The sequence below is a fragment of the Ranitomeya imitator genome, chromosome 4, assembly GCF_032444005.1.
Source record: "Ranitomeya imitator isolate aRanImi1 chromosome 4, aRanImi1.pri, whole genome shotgun sequence".
Lineage (NCBI taxonomy): Eukaryota > Metazoa > Chordata > Amphibia > Anura > Dendrobatidae > Ranitomeya > Ranitomeya imitator.
The window spans coordinates 353,607,682-353,627,831 of NC_091285.1; the positions used below are offsets into that span (position 1 = coordinate 353,607,682).

Here is a 20,150-nt window from a genome sequence, read left to right on the forward strand (position 1 = left end):
TGCAAAGCAGTCATCACAGCAAAAGGTGGCCACTTTGAAGAACCTAGAATATAAGACTTATTTTCAGTTATTTCACACTTTTTTTGTTAAGTATATAATTCCACATGTGTTAATTCATAGTTTTGATGCCTTCAGTGTGAATTTACAATTTTCATAGTCATGAAAATACATAAAAATCTTTAAATGAGAAGGTGTGTCCAAACTTTTGGTCTGTACTGTATATCCAATAATGTTCCTGTACATTCCAGCTTATTCTCCAAAGACAGAACACGTGGCTTGGAGAGTGGATTTCAACCTTCAAACGCCTTTAGAAGCCCACTTTGACACCTCTTTAACAACTCAGTTTTCCTATAAGTTTTCACAATGAAAATATGCTCCTCCATACTGTATCTGTAAATTATTAGCAAATGAAGAATTAATTCAGCAGGATTGAAATGTAAGCTCCACACACAAACTACCAACATAGAAAGATGTGTGGCAAAATCTATCTCATAGTGATGTCGACGGATGGGGCGAAAAGTCGACGGTTCCACTCAGCATGAAGATGTTTCTCTTTGCTCTAGCTGAGGTTCATTGAATTCTCACTTCTCAAGAACCAAAGTATGTACAGTCCAAATTTCAGTATGGTCGACCGATCTTTTAGAAGTTACAGCAATTTTTCCAGGTAAGTAGTGAGTGAGTCACCCAGTACTATAATATACATTTATGTACTCTGAATGCTGTCTAGGATCATTTTTACTTCATAATTAGTGTGAGAAGAGATTTTGTTCTTCATCTTCTCCTCGCTTGAGCTACAATTCTCTTAGCTTAGAGAATCGGACCACACTAAGCTGATACTCGGATCAGAGTTTGATTGGAGTGTCATTAACATAATCGATCTAATTCTCTCAGTGGAGAGAATATACGTTCCTGTGACAGGGACATTAGAGTATTTAAAATGTACCAAATGTATTTAAAGAGTAACCAATGCCATTGTTTTATTTTTTTCCATTCACTGAATTATATCTTATCAGAGAAATGTTGTTTTTTTTCTTTTCCTGGGCTGATGACAGTTGCTGCTCATAACGTTGTATAGAGAGGTGAGGAGGAGGAGCTAGAGACATGCACAGACATTCTGCTGCAAATTCTCCTGAAACTACAGCTACTTTTTAAAAATGACCTTTGACCCTTTCATGTTGAACTGGGTGTACAATTTAATAGTAGCTACAAGCGGTATTAAACATTTTTTTTATTTTCACCTCTCTGTTGTGGAGTATTTAGACACCTAATGAGTTACGGTAACTTTTTTTAAGCTCAAGTGGGTGTTATCACACAGTTTTCCCTGGGGGTATGTATGTCTTCTCCCCTTTGGTGTGCTGACCAATCATAAGCAGGCAATCAACACAAGAACAGAACCACATGCCCCACCATACTTTAGAACAGGGGTGAGTAATCTTTTTTCTGCCAAGGGCCATTTGAATATTTATACCATCCTTTGGGGGCCATACAAACTTTGCCCACAAAGTCCATCCTGACTCTGGCACTGGTTTCAGGATGTAATCTTTCATTGCATGCCCTTCAGTGTTCAATAGTGAACACTGCATGTGTATGCTAATAGAGCAAGAAGAAATTAATGAGCTGGTGGCTGCCCAAGAATGCGGTCCCTGAGAATCTACTCGGGGGCCTGATAAAAGGTCCTGGGCCTGAGGTTCCCCATCCCTAGTTTAGAGCAATCTTTTGTATGTGAGATATAATGATGCAGCTCTAATCTCCTGGTTATATCTCCTGCAGGAGTCAGTGTGGGGTGAGGGGCAGTGCAGCTTTGTTTAGCTGTGTCACATTTCAAACCTTTATATCAGCCCTCGTGATTATAAAGATGTGGCAGTATCACACTTATATCTGTTGTATGGGAACAACTTGTAATTCCCCAGACAGTAAGATCAGGGCTGTCATTATATATCACACAGTAGTAACCTGGCTGTTCTGGACTCCTGTGTTAGATGTATTCAGACTCAATGCAGAGCAAGTACAAGTTAGCACAACAGACATAAGTGTGATAGTGACACATCTCTGGACAGGCAGTGTTTAGTGTGGGGAAAGGGCAGTACGGCAAAGGTGACAGTGCTATGAGAGGAGGAGAGCTGATGGAAGGGTCTGTAATGTGATACAACTAAACTCATCTGTACTGCTCCTTCCTACCCAGGGACCTTATCTGAAAGGTGTGAGTTGTCTGGGCTATCTAAACATGCATAAAGTTGGACTAGGAGATCAGGGCTGTCTGACAATATACATCTCAGTCTGAGAAGACGTGTTCTTTTTTTCTTTGAGTGTTGCTGCCTGCTTGATTGGTTAGCATCACACATGGAGAAGAAATATACACCCCTGTGAAACTTTCTAATAACATCCACTTGGACTTATAAAAAGTGACCTCATTACGTGGCAAATATTTTTATTGCTAATATCTCCACAATGGAGAGGTGAAATGAAAAAAAAGTTTTATTCGACTCTGTAGCCACTATTACATCACGTGTCAAGTTCAACATGAAACATTTGGTGAAAGATCCTCTTTAGAGGTGTTGCATCTTTTAATGCCTTCAGCTCAAATCACTTCAAATGCCTTTTTTATTTTGATTGGTGTAAAAATATATTGACAATTTTTGTGCTTCCATGTATCCTTCCAACTGGTATTTCTTTCCTTCCAGAACAACAGAGGGAAAACTATTGTATGAATTAGTCATTAATTGTTTGTTCCACGGGATTGGTTTTAGAACCAGATCAGAAAATGCTACAATTAGCCTACTGCTATCTCTCTACGAATGACAAACGAGTGCAAAATGTGCACACTTTCTGATCAAATAATGCAAAATACATCCAACCAGGATAAGGTGTACCTTTTATATGTGTCTCATCTCTCTGTATGCAAAGTCAGGACTCATATGAACTTGCAAAGTGAAAGGAAACCATTCATAGCTCATAATTAAACCTTTGTTAGGGAAAGATGAGTGGATATCGGTGCTTCACCTAGGATGGTGCCCCCTCATCAAATGCATACTACAAAATAAGCAACAAAAAAGGGCCTCCAAATCTTTAGTATTAAAGGGACCTGTCGTGCCCCCAGAACCACCAGCAGTTGTGTCTGCATATGTAAAAACCCTGCCTAACAGTCCCTGTATTACATTACAGGAAATAAACTATTTCTAAAGTCCATTTATGATATGTAAATAAGGGCTTTGACTAGTTAAGGGGGCGTTAGTGTCCCAAGACTAGTCAGCCACTTAGCATGTTATCACGCCCCTCTGAGTGTGATAACGTAACCTACTGTTAGGACTGGAAGAACGCACCAAATAATAATACTAGAGAATATGAGGTGTGTTCGCAGTCCGTGGTCCACCTTGCAGAGATGACACCTGCTGCTGAGTAATGGAGGATGGACACTTGCTCACATGTGGGTTTGACCTCACCCAGTGCAAATGGAAGTGAACTCTGTTGCTTCACAGAGTCGCTGTAAATATGCAGCGCCCTGTTAGCAGTCACTGGGTGCAGCTGAAAGACACTAGTGGGATCACTATGAATCACCCCCACTAAACTGGTGATTGGACTCGCTCTGACCCTCGGTGGCTTTTGAGCCCACGCCTGAGGATGCCCTGAGTCAGATGCTGAGTCCAAGCAGGAGTTCCCACTCTACACTGACTGCCTGTCAGGAAAGTGCACTGATTGTGCACGGTGCCGTACAGGCGGGCACTGCGAATAGACGCATAAACGTGTGCGAAGTGGGCAGGTAGCACTGTCAGGAGCTAGGCAGCTTCCACCATTCGCGAGCAGTCATCATCACTAGGAATGGGAATGATTAAGGAGCTTTCATCCATCGACAGACATTCATCTACACACACACATTATCAAGTTTATACTAGCGCATGGCTATGCGGCCATGCAAACCTTTTATAGCTGTAGCTCTCAAGGACCTTCCTAATGGTCCAATAGGAGCTGCTACAGGACCTGAGTGTGTGACCTCCAATGGGAGGTCGTCCCGTGGGCATGCTCAGTATGGGAAAAGCAGGACTTAGTCCCTGAAACGCCTGCTGGTCAGCACTGGCTACAAAGGCAGAGCCTGGAAAGGCAGCAGTAACCAAGCGCACAGTATCAGCTTGAGCCAGGCGCTGGGACTGATGTCTCTGCTAAGCAGGCTCTACTGTGTCTGGAGGAGAATGGGATACCGCAGCGGACATGGTTCGAGATTCCCCCTGTGCAGTGGCGGGAACTCGACTCCTAACACCTACAAACACCGGCATCATTGCTAGCGCTTTACTTATGTTGCACATGGGCATGGCTTCTTCCCCTCTCATCATTGATGCTCTGGAGCTGGGTGTATGCGTGCCAGCTTCAGAGAGGCACACTGTGCATGATCGGAAGTTTCGATCAATTGTAATGTGCCTCTCTGAAGCTGGCACGCATACAGCCAGCTTTAGAGGCTCAATGATGAGAGGGGAAGAAGCAGCACACAAGGTAAGTATAGCGCTAGCGTTGATGATGACACCTGTAAGTTATGTTATCATAACCACAGGGGCATGTTAACATGCTAAGTGGCTGACTAGAATGGGAGAATGGTGCCCCCTTGAATAGTCAAAACCCTTAGTTATTCATAAGCAGACTTTAGAAATACTTTTTGTAAAAATCTTTTTATGTGTGTAATGTAATGCATTGGCTGTTATGCAGACACTAATGCTGGAGGTTCTGGGGGCATGAGGTCCTGATAGGTTCCCTTTAATTTCATATGTACAAATGAAGGTGCACAAGTATAATATGTAGTCAATATAAATTGTGGGATCCTTAAACACATATGCAGTATTACTATACATACTGCAGAAAGGACCCTAAAAGCATTTTCCCAATAAGTTAATTTTAAAGTTCATTTTATTCAATACATCTTAGAATAAGAATAATTTCCACGATTGAATGTGTTAAAAAAATGTTCCTGAGCTGAGATAATCTTATACATGTGCCCCTGCTGTGTACTGTGTAGTGGCTGTGTCTGATCATACAGGGACATGGTCTGATCATACCACAGCTGCTGGACAGGGGGAAGCAAAATAAAGTATACAGACAACACAGCAAGGGGTCACAGCTGATTATTTTTGTGAGTTAAATAATTATTTGCTGTCCTGTGCTGTAATATCTGTATACTTTTTTGCTTCTTCCCCTGCCCAGGAGCTGTGGTATGATCAGACCATGTCCCTGTACGGTGAGACACGGACATTACACAGTACACAGCAGAGGCACATTTATAAGATTATCTCAGCACAGGAACATATTTTTTAAGCTCATCCAATTGTGGAACTTATTATTATTCCAAAATCTATTGATTACGATGAACTATGTTTGTGGGACAACTCTTTTAACTGCAGTCCACATCATGCCTTGTGGGGCCTTTGTGTACCTCCATAAGGCAAAGAATGGTCCCCTAGAAGTACTACATACTTGGAAAGAAGTCTTCTGGGGCTGTGAGTTAAAAGTAAAGATTTGTTTCCCAATAACTGCCTGATGAACCCTAGGCTTTTACTAAAAAAAAGAGAAAGACTGTAAAAGATTAGAAGCAAAGTAAAGGGCTAATGGGAAAAGCAACTGATGTTACTGTGTATCCTTTTTACAGTCTGTATTCCATTGTTACTTATGCCCCACTATGCTGTAGAGATAGGATGGAGAACGGTTTTGTTGATTATTACCTGATGGATAAGAATACTGTACAGTAGAAAATGAATGCGTTTCAAAACTGTTTGCACAAATATTTCATTTTTTTCATTTTTGTTTTCAGCATTTCATATATATTTCATAGCTACAATTTCTAACTTTAATGTTTTATTCTTAACAGAACGGAAAGGTGGAAAGTAAATTTGTGATTCGGAAAGATGGAGAGATATCAAATAGTGACATTTATGACCAAAATCACTACAAATCAGGTACCTACATTGAATACTTAAATATTTTACCGTAATTGCATTTTAAATACAACATGCTAATTTTCTCCCCTTTCAGACCAGTTGATCTTCCTTCGAATGGATGACCATATTCACTTTTCACATTTTCCTTCTCGTATGCAATTATTGGTGACAGTAAAGCCTTTGATGCAACTACATATCTCAGTCCCAGAAGGCTTAGAAAACACAAAAGGTAAGATTTATTCTATGACAAACAACTTTGAGCCTCTTTGATAAAAGCTGTGAAGCGTCCAATCACGGAATAAAGGTCATTAAAATTCAAATCCAAGTAACTCAGTCAATATCAGAAAAAATATACCTTTCATGGGTATCATAGCACCAAAAAAGCCAACTATGTCAAAAAGGAAGTGAATCACCTACAATAGGATTGTATCTCTATATATCACAATCCAATAGAAGTTAGCATTACATATGTGGATACTACTCACATAAATTTAACCATAGAAAGAAGGAAAAAAGAAACAGTACTACATAGATCAACACTAGTTCACAATGTTAGATCTCCTCACCTTTTGGTGTTGTGTTAAGAGTGCAACATCTCAGCCTGGAATACAATATATCTACTGCCTTCAAAACTATTTCCATTCACAACTCACAAAGATGTGAAATGTACAGACATTGCATGTGTGACAGCGGCAGCTTGCATGACTCAGTGCCGCCCCACTCACTGTGCAGTTTCTCCTCGTGGCAAGCTGTTCCATTAAAGTTTGTTGTCTCCTCTGCTCAACTGCATTGCTGCGACAGCATGGTGCTTCCATGTAGGGGACCATGGCCGGTCTCTGGATGAGTTTAACCCTGCTAAGTCCTGAAGAGTTTTGGCTTACAAAGCCTATCCCATGAGAGCAGGTTTTATATAAGGCAGTTCCTGGGGGGCTGCCCTGGAGTGGTACCTGGCGACAACCTGCAGCCAAGCCTAAAGGTACCTTCACACTAAGCAACTTTACAATGAGAACGACAACGATCCGTGACGTTGCAGCGTCCTGGATAGCGATCTCGTTGTGTTTGACACGCAGCAGCGATCTGGATCCCGCTGTGCCATCGCTGGTCGGAGCTAGAAGACCAGAACTTTATTTGGTCGTCAGGTCGGCGTGTATCGTCGTGTTTGACAGCAAAAGCAAAAATGCCAGCAATGTTTTACATGGAGCTAACAACCAGCGAGAACGATAAGTGAGTCGCAGTTACGTCACTGGATCGCTCCTGCATCGTTCTGGAGTTGCTGTGTTTGACGTCTCTACAGCAACCTAAACAGCGACGCTCCAGCGATTGGCTCATTGTCTACAGTATATCGCTGCAGCGTCGCTGAGTGTGACGGTACCTTTACTTCACCACAGAGGCTCTTAGTCACAGCCCTCCAGTGTCGACCTTCCAGCATTTGAAAAAGGCCTTCGCCATCCTATCATATGCAGTAAATGGTGAGGCTGTTATCTTGGTTATTTGTAAAATTGTTAATTTTGTTAAAAAAAATTGAACTTCAAAGGATTTGGACAAAATTTGTAAAACAATTTAGCCCTTTCTGATAATTTTTTCCTTTCTCACCTGCCTTCTGCAATGGCCACCACACACAGGGAATAGCGTTGACTCCACAGGGAGCTTATGAGAATTGTAGAAACATCATAATTAATTTGCTGTTAAAATTTTGCTCAGTTATTGAGCTGTAATATTGAGCTGTAATGTAACCTCCATCTCCTTATTTTCTATTACAGTCTATTCAAAGCACACAATGCAAAGTCTTCATGGCTGTGCTTTGAATGTAGCCTGCTATTCAATGACAGCCCTGTGTGCAGGAGGCAGGACACAGTCAGCATGTCACAAATGTGCCGCACTCTGCTGGGACCTGTAGTGTATCTGGGATTAGAAGAACTCAGTGATTAGCTCAGCACAGGTCCTCTTTGAAATCTACATGACTAATCATAAGCTAAACAGGTTTTTGATTTCTTGTGTTATGGAAGGGTTTAAGACTAGTTCATTGTTGTAGCTCTGCTGAGTTTTTCTATTAGCTCTTGTGTCAGGTGCTGCTTTTTGGAACTACGCCCCTTTCATTATTTAACCCCTTTCCGACGTCAGGTGTAATAGTACGCCGATGTCGGACTCCCTTTGATGTGATCTCCGGCGGTGAGCCCACATTTTAACCGTGGCATGTCAGCTGTTTTGAACAGCTGACATGTGCCCGGAATAGCTGCGGATGGAATCACGATCCGCCCTATTAAAACTTTAAATGCCACTGTCAAACGCTGACAGTGGTAGTTAACTTGCGCTTCCTGCCATTGGGCTGGAAATCTGCCCACTGGTGACCCCCGTCACGTGATCGCAGGTCACTGGTTCATTGGCATGACAACCAGTGGTCTCCTGGAGATCTCTATAGTTGTCAGTGCCGAATTGCTGTGAGTGACACCCGTTGTTGGCGCTCATAGCAGCTGAGTTATTCAGCTGCATACAGTGCGAACGCTAAGTATTCATACCCCTATAAATTTTTCACTCTTTGTTTCATTGCAGCCATTTGGTAAATTCAAAAAAGTAAATTTTTTTCTCGTTAATGTACACTCTGCAACCCATCTTGACATGCAATAAGTTTTTCACACCTGGATTTTGCTGATTCCCTGACTTTCTTCCTTGCAGATCCTCTCCAGTTCCGTCAGGTTGGATAGTGAATGTTGATGGACAGCTTTTTTTTATTAAGATTTCAAACAGCCACCTGCCAACATGGCTGGCGGAACCACATAACTAACAGAAGTAACAGAGGATATCTGTGCAATATATCAAAACACTGTGATCTCAGCTTTTCCATCAAGTAATCATGTATTGTATATTAACTTTTGAAGATTAAGCAGTAAACATAATGTATCGGAAAAGGAGGTAATATGAACTGTTACTCCATAATTACACCCAAACTAAACATGTGCATGGTCACATAGGAGCTGGAGATTACACCATTACTTTTCAAATTCTCGTCCTGTCTCAATGAAGTGGGGTGGACATAGGACTGTCTAACCAGGGATCCCATATGCGATATATTCTATTCATAGCTACTAAGGACTGAGCCAAAGATAATTCATCTTGACAATTTACGTTAATTCTGTCAACCACTTCTCTAATAGTAGGTACATTCTGATCTTTCCATTTAGCAGCGAGAGTTAATCTAGCCGCAATTAAAATGTGAGTTAGGGAACCTCTAAGGTTAAAAGGAAACTTATCCATTCCAATGTAAAGTACCATTAAGCTGGGGTCCAATAATATCTGCATCATGAGAACTTTTTTAATAAGATCGGCTACACCCTCCCAAAATTTAGCGACTATGGGAGAAAACCACCATAGAAGACCCAATGTACCTTTCTCCTTATATACTTTCCAACATAATAAGGACTGATTTGGAGCAAAATGAGCTAGTCTCGCTGGCCACTGGTATCATTATAGGTGCATCTTTTTCAACTGTTCAACATGGTTTATACATGAGGATACACAATGTACCTCTCCCAAACCCACCTTCCAATTATCTCGTTCCAGGGATATGCCTAATTCCAATTCCCATTGCTTCATATAGGGTAGTTTATCAACTAAATCTATCTCGTTCAGAGCTTTGTATAAAATTGAAACCCCTTTAGAATTAGATTCCGGTCATAGAATATAACTATTAGCCCGGTTTTCTATGAGGAGAGTGAAAAATACAAATTGTGTGGAGGTCTGAATGAGGTGTTGAAGTTGTAGGTATTGGTAAAAATAATGCCGAATCCCTGGAAATGTTGCTGTCAATCGATCGAAGGGGATGACCGAGAAATTGTCCATTAAGTTTTGTACATGTTTTACTCCTGCCTCTTCCCATTTTTGAAGCTTAAGAAAGGGAATGTGAGATTCAAGCACTCTTTGTGAAATGTCCATTAGGGGATTTTTTATCAATTTTAGGGCCAGTGTTCTCCAATATTTTAAGGTAGCCTCCATTGTCGGGAGGCACGGAGTATAGGAGCTATGTTTAATTGTCTCAGTTTCCAATATCAGCCTGGTTGAGGCCCATTTAGCAAAGAAAGATTCTATTTGAAACCATTTGTTGGGTTTGTCGACTAGCCACCAACTCTGGATCCCCCCTAGAATGGCTACTCTATGATATGCTAATATATTCTGAACTCTCATTCCCCCAAATCATAAGGATAGTACATTGTTTTACTGGCCACTCTGGGCTTCTTATTAGCCCATATGAATTGGTTGGTCATCTTCTGAAGGGAAGTTATATATATCAGGGGGATCTTAATCGGGAGGCATCTAAAGCAATATAAAACTTTTGGAAGCAACATCATCTTAAAAGTATTAATTTTGGCTAACCATGACACAGATACAAGTTGAAGATTCTCTAGGTCCTTTTTTATGGACTCTTGCATTGGGGTTAGAGTTCATGGCTACCAAAGCCAAAAAGATGGGACCTGTCACTCCAAAATTACCTTGTACACTCCTTAGGTAACCCCAGTTCACCCTATCAAAAGCTTTTTCAGCATCAAGTGACTAGAATGTACTGGGGAAACCACAGAGCTCATCAACTTTAATCAGATTAATCATTCTATGTGTCCCATCCTTTGCCTCGTGTCCCGCCACAAACCCAACTTGGTCAGAGGAGATAAGAGAAGATAAGAGAAGGAATAATGTGGTGCAGTCTCATTGCTAATATTTTTGAAAATATCTTCACGTCACAATTCAAAAGTGAAATAGGCCTGAAGTTACCTGGGCATGTATGTAGGTGGTTTACATGGTTTCGTTAATGTAGTAATCGTAGCCTCCAGATTAGAAGTGGACACAGATTATTACTCTTCATCAATTTAATAGCAGTCCTAATCTCCTCAGTGAAGGTAGCATTAAGACAGTTTAGCTGGTTTTGGGATACCCGGGGTTAATTAATATTTAGTAAATATTGATCAGTCTCCGACTGAGATGGTTGAGGAGTTTGAGGGTCTTTATGTAGATTATAAAGTTGGGTATAGTATTCGGCAAATAGGCCTGCTATCTCCTTGGGGTTCCAAACATAATTGCCATGCGGGTCTACAAGGTGATCAATGGCTCACATTTTGTGTTTTTTAACTCTGCGTGCCAGTAGGGCTCCAGCTCTGTCCCCAGTTGCCTAAAATCTCATTTTCATTCTTTTAAGATTATATGCATAAATGGAAAGGAGATTTTCTCGTAATTTAAATCTAAGCTTGCATATAGCCTCTGAGTTATCAAAAAAAGGGTTGGATTTATTAATTAGTTCTAATTATTATTATTTATTATTATTATTTATTTATATAGCACCATTGATTCCATGGTGCTGTACATGAGAAGGGGTTACATACAAGTTACAAATATCACATACAGTAAACAAACTAACAATGACGGACTGATACAGAGGGGCGAGGACCCTGCCCTTGCGGGCTTACATTCTACAGGATTATGGGGAAGGAGACAGTAGGTTGAGGGTTGCAGGTGCTCCGGTGTTGGTGAGGCGGTAGCTCCGGTGTTGGTGAGGCGGTAGCTTCGATAGTGATGAGGCAGCAGCGGTGTCAGTGCAAGCTGTAGGCTTTCCTGAAGAGATGAGTTTTCAGGTTCCGTCTGAAGGATCCGACTGTGGTTGATAGTCGGACGTGTTAATTGATGGAGTTGCGTCATTATCTTATTTCTGCTCTTCTCTTTTTTTTCCTCTTCATATAAGATGCCTGTTGAATGAATATTCCTCTGATGACAACCTTATGTGCTGATCATAAGGTCTCATCTGAAACCTCCCCCACATCATTAGTGTTAAAGTAATGTGAAAGTTCTGATGACACTTTCTCCATCATATGCTTGTCAAGAAGAAGAGAGTTATTTAATCGCCACTTAGAGGATGGGTTTGTTTGGTGTCTCAGGGTGAGTATCAAGGTCACTGGGGCGTGATCTGACCAGCAAATTCAATTTTTGATGAGACGCATCTGCCTAAGGCCTTATTATTGACTAGAAAATAATCCAGTCTACTGTAGGTCTGATGTCGAAAGGAATAGAAAGCAAAGTCCCTTTCTGTGGCGTGAAAATATCTCCAGTAATCATGTAAATGCAACTCGCTAATCAAAGGTTTTAATTCTTTCAGGAAATAGTTCTTTTTATTTGAAAAATCTAGTTACCTTCTGAAATACAGGTCCTTCTCAAAAAATTAGCATATAGTGTTAAATTTCATTATTTACCATAATGTAATGATTACAATTAAACTTTCATATATTATAGATTCATTATCCACCAACTGAAATTTGTCAGGTCTTTTATTGTTTTAATACTGATGATTTTGGCATACAACTCCTGATAACCCAAAAAACCTGTCTCAATAAATTAGCATATTTCACCCATCCAATCAAATAAAAGTGTTTTTTAATAACAAACAAAAAAACCATCAAATAATAATGTTCAGTTATGCACTCAATACTTGGTCGGGAATCCTTTGGCAGAAATGACTGCTTCAATGCGGCGTGGCATGGAGGCAATCAGCCTGTGACACTGCTGAGATGTTATGGAGGCCCAGGATGCTTCAATAGCGGCCTTAAGCTCATCCAGAGTGTTGGGTCTTGCGTCTCTCAACTTTCTCTTCACAATATCCCACAGATTCTCTATGGGGTTCAGGTCAGGAGAGTTGGCAGGCCAATTGAGCACAGTAATACCATGGTCAGTAAACCATTTACCAGTGGTTTTGGCACTGTGAGCAGGTGCCAGGTCGTGCTGAAAAATGAAATCTTCATCTCCATAAAGCATTTCAGCCGATGGAAGCATGAAGTGCTCCAAAATCTCCTGATAGCTAGCTGCATTGACCCTGCCCTAGATGAAACACAGTGGACCAACACCAGCAGCTGACATGGCACCCCACACCATCACTGACTGTGGGTACTTGACACTGGACTTCAGGCATTTTGGCATTTCCTTCTCCCCAGTCTTCCTCCAGACTCTGGCACCTTGATTTCCGAATGACATGCAAAATTTGCTTTCATCAGAAAAAAGTACTTGGGACCACTTAGCAACAGTCCAGTGCTGCTTCTCTGTAGCCCAGGTCAGGCGCCTCTGCCGCTGTTTATGGTTCAAAAGTGGCTTTACCTGGGGAATGCGGCACCTGTAGCCCATTTCCTGCACACGCCTGTGCATGGTGGCTCTGGATGTTTCCACACCAGACTCAGTCCACTGCTTCCTCAGGTTCCCCAAGGTCTGGAATCGGTCCTTCTCCACAATCTTCCTCAGGGTCCGGTCTCCTCTTCTCGTTGTACAGCGTTTTCTGCCACATTGTTTCCTTCCAACAGACTTACCATTGAGGTGCCTTGATACAGCACTCTGGGAACAGCCTATTTGTTGAGAAATTTCTTTCTGGGTCTTACCCTCTTGCTTGAGGGTGTCAATGATGGCCTTCTTGACATCTGTCAGGTCGCTAGTCTTACCCATGATGGGGGTTTTGAGTAATGAACTAGGCAGGGAGTTTATAAAAGCCTCAGGTATCTTTTGCATGTGTTTAGAGTTAATTAGTTGATTCAGAAGATTAGGGTAATAGGTCGTTTAGAGAACCTTTTCTTGATATGCTAATTTATTGAGACAGGTTTTTTGGGTTATCAGGAGTTGTATGCCAAAATCATCAGTATTAAAACAATAAAAGACCTGACAAATTTCAGTTGGTGGATAATGAATCTATAATATATGAAAGTTTAATTGTAATCATTACATTATGGTAAATAATGAAATTTAACACTATATGTTAATTTTTTGAGAAGGACCTGTACTTTCTGCAGAAAGAGAATCTACAAAAATATTCTAACGAGCAACATTGGTGGTGTAAGGACGTGATACAAATTAAGACGTAATAGTATATAAGAATAAGCATACACCTACCAAGCATGGACTATATGGATAACTGCCAAAACCATATCAGAAAATCCGAAAAAAATGCAGTCACTGAATCCAATAAAAATATCTTTATTAAAAACCACTAAAATGACATACAAAAAGACCAAACAAATAGTGAGAATGGGGCCAGCAGATGGCAAGACAAATGCCGCAGGCAACATGAAAAAAGCAGTCGCCCAAGGTATGGTGACCCCGGCAAAGCTCCAGAACCAGCCAGCTGGTGTAGCAGAGCACATACCATACCACAAATCAACCACCCAGTAACATAAAGGTATCAGCAGTGCTGTAGCATGAGGTTACATAGTAACCCAGATAATAAGCATAAGTGGGGTAGGAGACATGTGGACGCCAAAATTACTGTGCATAATACCTGCTGTGGAGGGTCCGGGCCAGTGCAGGGGACACGGGACACAGCAGGTATTATGCACAGTAATTTTGGCGTCCACATGTCTCCTACCCCACTTATACTTATTATCTGGGTTACTATGTAACCTCATGCTACAGCACTGCTGATACCTTTATGTTACTGGGTGGTTGATTTGTGGTATGGTATGTGCTCTGCTACACCAGCTGGTTGGTTCTGGAGCTTTGCCAGGGTCACCATACCTTGGGCGACTGCTTTTTTCATGTTGCCTGCGGCATTTGTCTTGCCATCTGCTGGCCCCATTCTCACTATTTGTTTGGTCTTTTTGTATGTCATTTTAGTGGTTTATAATAAAGATATTTTTATTGGATTCAGTGACTGCATTTTTTTCGGATTTTCAGAAAGAGAATCTGTGCATTATTTGGAGCATATATTGCAACAATAGTATGCGCCTCACTGTTAAGAGAGCACCTAAAAAAATCAGGAATTGACCCGCTGGGTCTTTATAAGAATTTATACACTGAAACGCCAGTGTATTTTTCATTCATATACAGTGCCTACAAGTAGTATTCAACCCCCTGCAGATTTAGCAGGTTTACACATTTGGAATTAACTTGGCATTGTGACATTTGGACTGTAGATCAGCCTGGAAGTGTGAAATGCACTGCAGCAAAAAAGAATGTTATTTCTTTGTTTTTTTGTTTTTTAAATTGGGAAAAGTTTTTTCAGAGGGTCATTTATTATTCAACCCCTCAACCCACCAGAATTCTGTTTGGTTCCCCTAAAGTATTAAGAAGTAGTTCAGGCACAAAGAACAATGAGCTTCACATGTTTGGAATAATTATCTCTTTTTCCAGCCTTTTCTGACTATTTAAGACCCTCCCCAAACTTGTGAACAGCACTCAAACATGGTCAACATGGGAAAGACAAAGGAGCATTCCAAGGCCATCAGAAACAAGATCGTGGAGGGTCACAAGGCTGGCAAGGGGTACAAAACCCTTTCCAAGGAGTTGGGCCTACCTGTCTCCACTGTTGGGAGCATCATCCGGAAGTGGAAGGCTTATGGAACTACTGTTAGCCTTCCACGGCCTGGACAGCCTTTGAAAGTTTCCTCCCGTGCCGAGGCCAGGCTTGTCCGAAGAGTCAAGGCTAACCCAAGGACAACAAGGAAGGAGCTCCGGGAAGATCTCATGGCAGTGGGGACATTGGTTTCAGTCAATACCATAAGTAACGTACTCCACCGCAATGGTCTCCGTTCCAGACAAGCCCGTAAGGTACCTTTACTTTCAAAGCGTCATGTCAAGGCTCGTCTACAGTTTGCTCATGATCACTTGGAGGACTCTGAGACTGACTGGTTCAAGGTTCTCTGGTCTGATGAGACCAAGATCGAGATCTTTGGTGCCAACCACACACGTAACGTTTGGAGACTGGATGGCACTGCATACGAGTCGACCCCAAGAATACCATCCCTACAGTCAAGCATGGTGGTGGCATCATCATGCTGTGGGGCTGTTTCTCAGCCAAGGGGCCTGGCCATCTGGTCCGCATCCATGGGAAGATGGATAGCACAGCCTACCTGGAGATTTTGGCCAAGAACCTCCGCTCCTTCATCAAGGATCTTAAGATGGGTCGTCATTTCATCTTCCAACAAGACAACGACCCAAAGCACACAGCCAAGAAAACCAAGGCCTGGTTCAAGAGGCAAAAAATCAAGGTGTTGCAGTGGCCTAGTCAGTCTCCTGACCTTAACCCAATTGAAAACTTGTGGAAGGAGCTCAAGATTAAAGTCCACATGAGACACCCAAAGAACCTAGATAACTTGGAGAAGATCTGCATGGAGGAGTGGGCCAAGATAACTCCAGAGACCTGTGCCGGCTTGATCAGGTCTTATAAAAGACGATTATTAGCTGTAATTGCAAACAAAGGTTATTCCATAAAACATTAAACCTAGGGGTTGAATAATAATTGACCCACACTTTTATGTTTCAAATTTATAAAAATTTAACTGAGCAACAAAACTTTTTGGTTTGTAAGATTTATGCATCTGTTAATAAATCCTGCTCTTGTTTGAAGTTTGAAGGCTCTAACTTATTTGCATCTTATTAAACCTGCTAAATCTGCAGGGGGTTGAATACTACTTGTAGGCACTGTACATATCCCTGCATTCTTGCCAGGGTTATTTGCAAAGAATGTGTGGGGGAATTGGGGATGGCTAATCCTATTATTATCGGACTCAAGCAAATTCGTCTCCTGCAAACACACCACATAATTTCTGCTCCTCCCTCCATATCATGGACCTTTTCCCTGGGGAGTTCAGTCCTTTAATATTGAGTGATAGTATTTGGATGCTCATAGTGGAACATCGCCTAGAACTTCCCATATGCCTCTAAGTACAACCCAATATTGAGTGTAATCAAAATGACTAAACACTCTTCCATCATAGTATTACTTTGAGGGCAGAGACGCATCAATAAATGTAAACAAGTCAGGGCTTCAAAATCGCACACCACCAGAACAAGCAAAAAGAAGAAAACAACTGAAAAAATGTAAAAGTAGTTAGAGCTAGAAAAAACAAAAAAGAAATAACCAAAGTTGCACAACAAAAAAAGAATGCAAACTGTTAAGTCAAGGATCAGCAGATAAAGTTACTACAAGGGCACTGTTTCCACTAGCCCCACAATGGGCCTTAGAGACATGGACCTGCTCCAAACCTCCAGATCATGGGTTAGACCACTACTGGGTTAATTTTTTTCCCTGATTAATTTTCCTAGGAGATAAAGGAATCTTCCACTCAGATAGTCTTTCTTTTGCTTGTTTGGGAGAGGGACATACCACCAGCCGACCATCTTACGAGACCAACAGCTTCACCAGTGAGTAACCCCATCTCTATCGGATATTGTTGTCTCTGAGAGACTTACAAACGTGGGCATATTCCCTCCTCTTAGCCAACATTGTTGCAAAAAGGTCTGGGAAAACTTGGAGGTTTTGCACATCCTCTGGCAGGCTTGGGTTTTTCCTTAATCTCTGCAGAAATATTTCGTTAGTGGTGAAAAAATGAAGTCTGGCTAATGTGTCTCTAGGGAGATCAGGATTTATATGCCGTGGTTTAGGAGTTCTAAGAACTCTGTCCACCATTAGATATCTAGGGGTTAAATCAGGGAGAACTGCTTGCAGAAATGATTGCAGGAAAGCATGTAGGGTGTTATCAGTAATCCTCTCAGGGATGCCTCTTATGCGAACATTATTCCTTCTAGATCTGTCCTCTAGATCATATACTTTGTCACTAAGCTGGGCTAATTCATTTTTCAGAGCTTCATTCTCATCAATCAGGGCATTATATGATGTGGTGAATTATGCCATCTTATTTTGCACATGGGAAGTGCATTCTCCCAGGCTGGAGATTGCTCTGTTCATCTCCCCCAGCATGGATTTTAAGTCCTCTCTTAATGAGGCTCTTAAGGAAGAGAGGAGACTCTCCATATCTCCTTTTGTGAGAGGTACATTATGCTCCTGCTCTACTGTGTCCACTGTACCTCCCCCCATGCCATGTGAGGTGTGAGAGGATCCAGAGGGAGAGGCAGGCGCCATTTTACCTGAAGTCACTGCAGGTTTCCTTCTGGAAAAGAAGTCCAATCTTGGTGGGAATCCACGTTTCTGGGTTCTACCCCTGGTCATCATATGCCCGGAGCCTTCAGACACCTACAGCCTGTGATATGGAGGTAAGGATTCTGGCTGGAAGCTGCTGTGTGCCGGTGTTAGGTCCACAACCTCAGGAGCCCTGGAGTTATGCAACTGCTGCCATCTGCTTGCAGGCCACGCCCCGAGGACAGCTATTTTCAGGGTTCTCCAGAGATGCTCAGTTGGGTTTAGGTCAGGCTAGGCCAGTCAAGAATAGTGAAAGTGTTGTTCTGAAGCCACTCTTTTGGTATTTTAGCTGTATGCTTTGGGTCATTGTATTGTTGGAAGGTGAACCTTTGGCAAAGTTTGAGGTCCAGAGCACTCTGGAAGAGGTTTTCATCCAGGATATCTCTTTACTTGGCCACATTCATGTTTCCTTCAATGACAACCAGTTGTCCTGTCCCTGCAGCTGAAAAACACCCCCATAGCATGATGCTGCCACCCTGTTGGGATTGTATTGGGCAGGTGATGGGCAGTGCCTGGTTTTCTCCACACACACCAAATAGAAATGTCACCAAAAAGGTCTATCTTCATCTCATCGGACCAGAGAATCTCATTTCTCATAGTCTGGGAGTCCTTCATGTGTTTTTTTAGCAAACTCTATGTTGGCTTTCATATGTCTTGCACTGAGGAGAGGCTTTCGTATGGCCACTCTGCCATAAAGGCCCGACTGGTAGAGGGCTGCAGTGATAGTTGTTTTTATAAAACTTTCTCCCTACTGCATCTCTGGAGCCCAGCCACAGTGACCTTGGGGTTCTTCTTTACCTCTCTCACCAAGGCTCTTCTCCCATGATTGCTCAGTTTGGCTGGACGGCCAGGTCAAGGAAGACGTCTGATGATCCCAAACTTCTTCCATTTAAGGATTATGGAGGCCACTGTACTCTTAGGAACCTTGAGTTCTGCAGAAATTCTTTTGTAACCTTGGCCAGATCTGTGCCTTTCCACAATTCTGTCTCTGAGCTTCTTGACCAGTTCCTTTGACCTCATGACTCTCATTAAAGGTACCTTCACACTGACCAACTTCACAACGATATCGCGAGCGATCCGTGACATTGCAGCATCCTGGATAGCGATATCGTTGTGTTTGACACGCAGCAGCGATCTGGATCCTGCTGTGACATCGCTGGTCGGAGCAGAAAGTCCAGAACTTTATTTCGTTGCTGGATCTCCCGCAGACATCGCTGAATCGGCATGTGTGTGATGCCGATTCAGCGATGTCTTCACTGGTAACCAGGGTAAACATCGGGTTACTAAGCGCAGGGCCGCGCTTAGTAACCCGATGTTTACCCTGGTTACCATTGTAAATGTAAAAAAAACAAACACTTCATACTTACATTCCGGTGTCTGTCGCGTCCCTCAGCGTTCTGCTTCCCTGTACTGTCAGCGCCGGCCAGCCGTAAAGCAGATAACAGTGGTGACGTCACCGCTGTGCTTTATGGCCAGCCGGCGCTCACAGTCAGTGCAGAAAAGCACAGCGCCGGGGGACAGACACCGGAATGTAAGTATGTACTGTTTGTTTTTTTTTACATTAGCACTGGTAACCAGGGTAAACATCGGGTTACTAAGCGCGGCCCTGCACTTATTAACCCGATGTTTACCCTGGTTACCAGGGGACTTCGCATAGTTGGTTGCTGGAGAGCTGTCTGTGTGACAGCTCTCCAGCGACCACACAGCGACGCTGCAGCGATCGGGATCGTTGTCTAGATCGCTGCAGCGTCGCTAAATGTGACGGTACCTTTAATCTGACATGCACTGTGAGCTGTGAGGTCTTATATAAACAGGTGGATGCCTTTCCACATCAAGTCTTATCAGTTTAATTAAACACAGCTGGACTCCAATAAAGGAGTAGAACCATCTCAAGGAGAATTACAAGGAAATGGACAGCATGTGACCTAAATATGAATGTCTGAGCAAAGGGTCTGAATACTTATGACCATGTGATATTTCAGTTTTTCTTTTTTACTAAATTTGCAAAAAATATTATATTTCTGTTTTTTTCAGTCAAGATGAGTTGCAGAGTGTACATGTTAGGGGTTGAGTTCGCCTCTGCACAGGGGGAATCTCGGGCCATCTCCGCTGCAGTCTCCCATTCTTCTCCTGCCGCAGTGAAGCCTGCTCAGTGGAGATGTTGGTCCCAGCGTCTTGCTCAGTCTCACTCTGTGCAAAGGGTTACTGCTGCTTTTCCAGCTTCTGCCATTAAAGCAAGTGCTGGGCAGCGGAGAGCAGACACTTTTGGGACTAAGTCCTTCTTTTCCCCTGAGCATGCCCAGGGTAAG

At 42.3% G+C, this 20,150-nt stretch overlaps 1 protein-coding gene across 22 annotated transcripts in view; it reads left to right on the top strand.

The window, feature by feature from the left end:
- LOC138676110 (mucin-19) overlaps window positions 1-20,150 on the top strand; it is a 769,116-nt gene that overhangs the window by 272,741 nt on the left and 476,225 nt on the right. For all 22 annotated transcript variants that reach the window (XM_069765013.1, XM_069765031.1, XM_069765021.1 and 19 more), the window contains 2 exons: window positions 5,846-5,933; window positions 6,010-6,144. In XM_069765013.1, the coding sequence (XP_069621114.1) occupies window positions 5,846-5,933; window positions 6,010-6,144 (223 nt within the window). The remainder of the gene's footprint in view (window positions 1-5,845; window positions 5,934-6,009; window positions 6,145-20,150) is intronic.